Source organism: Juglans microcarpa x Juglans regia, chromosome 4D (assembly GCF_004785595.1).
Source record: "Juglans microcarpa x Juglans regia isolate MS1-56 chromosome 4D, Jm3101_v1.0, whole genome shotgun sequence".
Taxonomy (NCBI): Eukaryota; Viridiplantae; Streptophyta; class Magnoliopsida; order Fagales; family Juglandaceae; genus Juglans; species Juglans microcarpa x Juglans regia.
In genome coordinates, this window is record NC_054600.1 from 13,397,814 (window position 1) to 13,404,995 (window position 7,182).

Here is a 7,182-nt window from a genome sequence, read left to right on the forward strand (position 1 = left end):
AAGAAGGAGAAACGGCTTTAGAGTAAGTTGGTAATTTTGGAGAGATTAGTGGTGAAAATAAATTGTAAAATGATCTAATATTTTATGATAATGATTCTAAAATATTAATCTAAACTTAAATAATTGGATAGTAAAATAATAATAAAATCTTCATGGGAAGAGAAAAATCGGAAAAGACAACCGTACGCGGTCCATACCAAACAGCAAAACCTCTGAAAATAATTATCCACACGTCACCAGTGGAATCAAACGCTCACGAGCCTACGATGCAGATGTTGGTGCGATCTTCAGCCATGTTGAAATGCGTAACCCACCATTATCCCATTTGCATGCAGTTGTGATATACATAGAAGGATAGAACCTCTGCCTAGTGCCTTCTCCCCCGCCTGCAATTGTCAGTGCCCTCTTTCCAACGCGTGTCACAGAGATTCTTTTGGCAGCTCGTGCTGTCATGGTCTATGTTTATATTCGACTGAAATGAAGGTTTCAAAACTGGTATTGAAATTCTAGGTACCTTTCTCTCTCGCTGAAACATTGGCCGTCAGATCAAGTCGAGCAGAGAGTAGGTACAAGTGCCCATTGGGAAAGAAAAAAGGTCGTAGCAATTGCATCCTCGTTCTCTTTTAATCTAAGCGACTGCTCGAAAATTAAATGCTTCCAGCTTTTCTTTTCTCTCCTTTGCTTTCAATTATTCTATGAATTTCCAAAAAGACGATTAGGGTCTCTATTGAAGATGCATTTGATTGTTTTCGTATTGATGTCGAAAAGCTTAAGTAACATCGAGATAGTTTTCTAACCCTAGTAATTAAATTTCCTTTGTGTCTTCTCTTGTTCTTCTCTCTCTGTTTTTTCAGTAAAAAAAAAAATCTTCCAACAATTTGTTTGTCAGTCGCATGTTTATTATGCCTCCATTTTTATTTTCCCAGCTGCTTAACTACAAAACAATATCATGATTATATGCATTTGATTAGAATGCTATAGGATGGAAGACCCAAGTGAGGAGTGGAAGATTAAAGAATACTCATCTGAAGCTATTTGTGGCAAGGTCAGTTGGATGTTGAACAAGGGACTGCTACTAGGAAAGAATATTTTGATCGCGGGTATTGTAGTTTCGACCACGCCATTGGTTCTTCCTTCACTATTGGCTATTTCGGCGATCGGGTTAGCTGTTTCAGTCCCTTCTGGGCTGATTTTGGCAAGCTATGCTTGCTCTGAGAAACTTATGCGAAAGTTGTTCCCAGGGACAGCAGCCCCTCCACTTCTGCTGGATTTTGGACTGGTCTCTAATGATGAAGAAATATGTAGGGATGAAGAAAAGGAAGAGGGAGTTGTCGGGTTTGGAGGAGAAGTTGATATGGTTGATGGGGAAGAAGACCGTATGGAGGAGACAGAGAGAATGGGTGAGATGAGCATTGAATTGGTTGAGAAGGAAATTGAGGATAATACAGAAGGGAAAGCCACAGCAGGGGCTGATTATGGGCAAGGACGTGCAAAGAAGGACAAGAAAGAATTTGTAGAAGATGTTGGGGAGTATGAAGATGAGGAGGAGGAAAAGCCTTTGGAAGAGAGAATTGAAGTCAAACATGGACTGAAAGAAGAGAAGGAAGAACCTGAGATTGAAGGAAAGACGGATGAACAGCTACTGCAAGAGGGGCATGGACTTGTGGTTGTAATCGAGGGAGATGAGGGAAGTGGCAACAAAGTTGGAAAAGTGGAGACACTGTTTCAAGGAACAACTGCAGCTTTAGAAGAACTTGGTTGTCCCAAAAAAGTGAGTGGCATTGAAGAAGAGGAATTATTGAGAGAGACAAGGGTACTGATTGAAAGACTCAGGGATGAGGGTACAGGTGATGATGCAGAGAAAGATTACAGACGTCGTGTAGAGGAAAGGCAAGGTGGTGCAGAAGAGGGAGGTGATGATAAAGATCAGGATTTCCCTTTAAACAGGAACCTGGATGTTGTAATTTCCTTAAATACAGATGAAAGGGAGATTGTTGATGAAAGTGGACTCGATTTGTTTGATGTCAAAACTGTAGTCCTTCTCAAAGGTAAACATCTTGAAAAGAAAAAATGCTCAACATGATTATTCCCATCCGGATCTTCTACTTTTTCATATGTTAATCTCAATCCCCTTAACGGAAACTTACTGATGTCATCTGCAGAATCATCAACTAATATGGGCAGAGAAGCGGCAGAATCTGCGGAGCGTTTTGTTTCAGCTACAGTTCATGCGTCTAGCCTTCCCTCTGAGAAAGACATTATCGTTCCTTCAAGTGAGGTTAGGCTTAATTTATATTCGTCCAGATAAATCTTCTCAATTGGGTGGTGGACTGAGCGACGGGGATGAATGGAATGGTATAATGTCTAATTAAAATCCTGATACGCATTTTACCCATAAAAGAAACCCGAGACATATTTGTAAGTACGTCTTAAAACTTGAAACGTAAAGTGACTAGTCCCCTTCTATCAACTTATATCGTCTGTTTTCGGTGTTGTCTGGTATTTAATACATATGAAATAAATGTGTGTATAATGTAACATCCCATATAATGTAAATTAAAAAAAAATCACAGTAATTCTGTTAGACTGACTAATAAAAGATCTAGATTCTTCTTCAATTTGTTCATTGCTTTTGTGGTGTTCAATAATATTGTTTGTATTATGCATGTAAGTTCTATAGGTTGATATATATGTCTCAACAGTTTAAATCGCTATCTTTTGAACATCATTTATTCAAGAAGCGGGTATATTTTTATTTTGTTTAAGATGATATATGTTTAGAAAATAGTTCATTGGAAATCACCCTGGCTCCACCAAGTAATACTGATGCCAGTAGTTAGTTTAAGGAGCTAGACATCGCACAGTGCCTTCCGATTTGGGACACAGATTTATGTGAATTTGAATGAGTCTACACTAGAGATGCATACTTGTCCAAAAAAAAAAAATAAGTATACACCAGAGATGCAACTTTGGATCATATGAATTGTCCATTGTGTTGTTAGGGATAACCAATGGGGCTGTTAAGCCAGCTGATTTCTATTAATCTTGCCTGGAAAAAAAAAAACACATTTTCATCTTATGAAGCTTCACCAATCAAAATGCAATGCTCAAACTTAAGCTTCAAGATATAATTGCTGAATATACCATAATGGAAGTATTTTGTAACTTTGGTAGGTAGGTACTCTACAGTTCTTGTAACACCCCCCCCACCCCCCCCCCCCCCCCCCCCCCCCCCCCCCCCCCCCGCCCCCCGGCGGCGCCCCGGCTTTACAGATGCTGCATAGCTCTGTTACAAGAGAATTCCGCAAATGTCAAAAAACACTTCAGAAAAGATATATATATCATAACGAAACTCTCTACTGGTAGGATAAATGGTGAAACTAAGCCATGTTTGGGTAACCCAAAATCTGGGATGTTTTCACTCCTAAGCATGCAAGACACAAAATTATGACTCATAATTACTTTTCCTTTTACCCCAAACATTTTTTACTTTGAATAAACATGACAGTATTAATAATAGAAGGGGGAGATACAAAAGGCTCAAATATTCAAGGAGGTTCGAAGACCTATTAACATATTACAACATTTTTAGGTAATTTCCCTCCCATGAAAAAACCACAGTCCTTCTTGTGCCACATTATGAGCATGGTAATTTGCTTTCGGATCCATCTGGTATGCCAATATTTGAGCTGTTTTAAAAAATCCAAAAAAAATCACTTCATTAAAAGCTCTGATACTTCTATAAAATGTTGAGGGATGATAGCATGACTAGGGCTTGGATTTTTACAGGAGATGAAATTATTAGGGTGCGTTTGGTTAAATTTTGAGAAATTCTTCTTGAAAAATTTTGAGAATGTTTGAGAAGTTTTTTTGAAAATTATGAGATGTGGTTTTTATTGTGTTTTGTGAAGGTAGATGGGAAAACTCGAATTAAAATCTTTTTGAAATATATTTTATATTGGGATTTGTTAAAATGTATAGGTAGAGTTGCAAAGTTCTTTAAATATAATTTTTTTAAGGGTAATTTTTGTTTCGGTTTTTGTAAAAGCTGTTTTTATTTTTGTGGTTTTTACTTTTCATTGGAACCTAGGCAAGTGATCTAGATGAAAAGTTAAAATAGTAAATTCTTTTGGGATTAAAAGATGTTTGGTTTGAAGTTGAATGACTTATTAAAAATTTGAAAAAAACAAGGTGCTATCCAAACATGGCCTTCTGAATTGTAGCTGCTGAATTTCATGGATTATTTTATCCTGACAAAACCAGTCTTAACATGGTCCCGAGTATTTCTGCATTTTAATGTGGTCGGCATTATAATACAACCAAGATGGAAGAACAATGATGACTGAGACCTTTTGTTACGTTTTTTGGTTACCTTTTGGAGCTGAGCTCATGGATATGTTGCAAACGTTCCATAAATTATTTTTTTGATAGGTGATCATGCTATAAATTTCCCTTGTGTCTTGGTGATAGTGAGTTGAATTGAGATGAGATGAGATGAGATGAGATGAAATAAAAGTTGAAAGTTGAATAAAATATTGTTAGAATATTATTTTTATTTTGTAATTTGAAAAAGTTGAATTGGTTATTATATTTTGTTTGAAAATTTAAAAAAGTTATAGATAAGTTGAGTTGAGTTGGTTTCACTATCTGTTCATTTGTATGCAGATGGACAATAGGGACCATGCCCTTTCAAGTATTGGGTTTTTTTTCTCAGAAGATTGTTTTTGTAAATCCGTTCAGAGTTATTTAACCATAAAGCTCTACTTCAAGGTAGTTTAATGCTGGTTACTTGTGCTAGCTGATACAGATATTGTACAATGAGAAGGAGATCTGGGAAAAGATTGATGCCATGCGAACCATAGTAGGTTATAAGGCCACGCCCCAAAGAACGTGCATAGAGGAACTAAAATCTCTCTACATCTTCACTGGAGTGGAGCTACCTGCCTCTGCCTCTGCCTCTGCCTCGTTCAAGGACCCCTCTGATCTTGGAAAAGTTTATGAGAGTCTCCAATTTCTCATGTCCATAGTTGGAGTAAAGTAGATGGGGGATCTGTTTGTAGTATCTTTAGCTCTTTGAAGATGCTCAGAGCATAATTAATACGTTCATTTTGTTATCATTTTAGGTAACAGAGGACATTTCACAGGGTCCCAAAGTATATGCAGTTCATGCTACGAACCTATGTTTGCATGCGTTTTTGTTATGTTATGTTTTTGTTGTGTTGTTTTTTTGTTTTTGCTGCTTTGGCAGAGTACCCATGTCTAGTATCGACGTTCCTTGATTCAGAATGTTGTCTAGTAGCCCCAGTTTGGATTAGAAACTCACCTCAATTCATGTCAACCTATCTCATCATTACAATTTTTTTAAATTTTCACACGAAATATAATAAACAATTCAACTTTTTGAAATTTCAAACAATAATAATATTAAAAAAATAATATTCTAGTAATATTTTATTCAACTCATTTTTTAATCCAAATAGGATCTGTTGATCAACGAAATTAACTTCACCAAAATTTTCCAAAATAAACCAATATCATTTGTCCAAAATACATCATCAACAAGATGATAATGCAAAAGATCCAGATTCTGATTCAGATGAAGTCGCAGGCCATATTGGAAGGAAAGGGTTCTATTGGTATTAGTTATGATTGTTCTTCCATTACTAACTTTGATATCCCCACTCAGACTTCCTGAACAATCATGGGGCTAACCTGTAAGAAAAAATCAACACATCATGCATGGGTTAGACATCATATAATTGATGGAAAATGCTCAAAATTTGGTTTGTAATACTCATAGTGGTATCCACTACCCTGACTTTCAAACACACGTAACCAACCTAAAAATCAATATTATACTTATATCAGACATGGACGTATACATTATATATGGGGATTAAGGAATATCACGTAATACTACTTTGGTTTCTCAAGTCAGTTGGCCAATCTACAACAGTAAAATCCATCGTCATATCCAGCTTTTTTTTTTTTTCTTGGCAAAGAATACTAGAATAATATAGAGGTATCTTAAAGAGTTATTACAGACTGTTTTAAGAAGATAAGGGGGGTCATTTCCACTACGGAAGTCTAGTAAACATTGCGGTAATTTGATAAAGGGTATGCTACCGAACACATTGTTTGTTGCAACCCATTGCACTAGTTGATGCACCCATCAGTTTTGGTTTCGATGAATTTTCTGTGCACTCTAGCTCCGGAAGTACTTAAGTAGCACTAGGATGTCTAAGTATATTAGAGATGGTCAAGTCTGGATATGTAATGGGATTTAGAATTGCAATGGTAATCACTTGACTATCTCCTTCAATGATGATATCAAAAAGATGTCGATGTGTAGCTTCCTCAATTGCCAACTTAGCTGACATCGTCATTTCTAGCTAAACACACAAAAAGTGGATAAAAACTTAACCTCGCTAATATTAAAGTCTATGTCGTCTTTATACTGTATGGTGGACTTGGTGCCAAAATTTAGGAGATCCTATCACAAACAAATATGTTAATACTTAAAGGCAATGGTTACAGATATTTACCACAAACAAACATTGGGACTTAAAGGCAATACCCCTTAGCTCATGCTACAATGAAGCGAAGTACATGGTGGATCTCTTCTTATGTTTGGATTATCGCAAGCTTTTGTCGAAGGCTATATAAAGGAAACATATTAAGCAAATATTATCCAAATTAGCAAAAGCCTTATAAGAGTTCAGGCAACGAGTCAATGACAACAAACATGATTATTTTTCTTCCTTATTTTTAATCTATACTTTTCCACAGTAGAGACTTTTCGTTTTGTGGGCGTCCTAGCTTTGCTCTGTACAACTAAATGATTAAGCACTTTAGTACTACTTCCTTCTTCAGTGCTTCCATACGACATCCCAAGGCATGCATTAATAGTTGTGGTGTCTCGTTCCTTAGTAAAGAGTTTGGCGAAGATCCTTGGTGTCAGGAATGCTAGTAGTCGGCAACACCCTAGTGTTATTGTTAGTTCTAGGCGCGTAATCATGGATCGAATACGCGGTGAGCAAATTAAGTCATAGCAAAATAGGTAAGATTTTAGTCAAATACTAAATGCTAATTGTACCAAAAGTCTAGATTGGTAAAAGGTTTGTCCATTAACAATAATGATATCTACATTTTACTGTTACTTCCCAACTAATATTATACGAC

General features: G+C 36.5%; 1 protein-coding gene across 9 annotated transcripts; it reads left to right on the top strand.

Annotated features, from left to right (window-relative positions):
* Positions 1–210: 210 nt before the first annotated feature.
* On the top strand, positions 211–5,283 carry LOC121259061. 9 transcript variants are annotated; one of them, XM_041160549.1, is made up of 4 exons: positions 211–595; positions 927–2,048; positions 2,163–2,278; positions 4,808–5,283. In XM_041160549.1, the coding sequence occupies exons 2-4, from the start codon at positions 983–985 to the stop codon at positions 5,039–5,041; spliced, it is 1,416 nt and encodes a 471-aa protein (XP_041016483.1). In that variant the 5' UTR covers positions 211–595; positions 927–982; the 3' UTR covers positions 5,042–5,283. The 9 variants fall into 9 exon arrangements, with proteins under 9 accessions (XP_041016483.1, XP_041016480.1, XP_041016477.1 ...); XM_041160546.1 differs by having other exon boundaries at positions 378–595; positions 982–2,048; XM_041160543.1 differs by having other exon boundaries at positions 379–595; positions 972–2,048; positions 4,799–5,283.
* The last annotated feature ends 1,899 nt before the right edge of the window (positions 5,284–7,182 follow it).

Excerpts from the sequence above, each read along its gene's own strand:
- LOC121259061 (XM_041160543.1), top strand. The coding sequence starts at position 983 with ATGGAAGACCCAAGTGAGGAGTGGAAGATTAAAGAATACTCATCTGAA. Across the intron at positions 2,049-2,162 it reads AACTGTAGTCCTTCTCAAAG|AATCATCAACTAATATGGGC; the intron begins GTAAACATCTTG and ends TGTCATCTGCAG. Across the intron at positions 2,279-4,798 it reads TTATCGTTCCTTCAAGTGAG|CTGATACAGATATTGTACAA; the intron begins GTTAGGCTTAAT and ends TACTTGTGCTAG.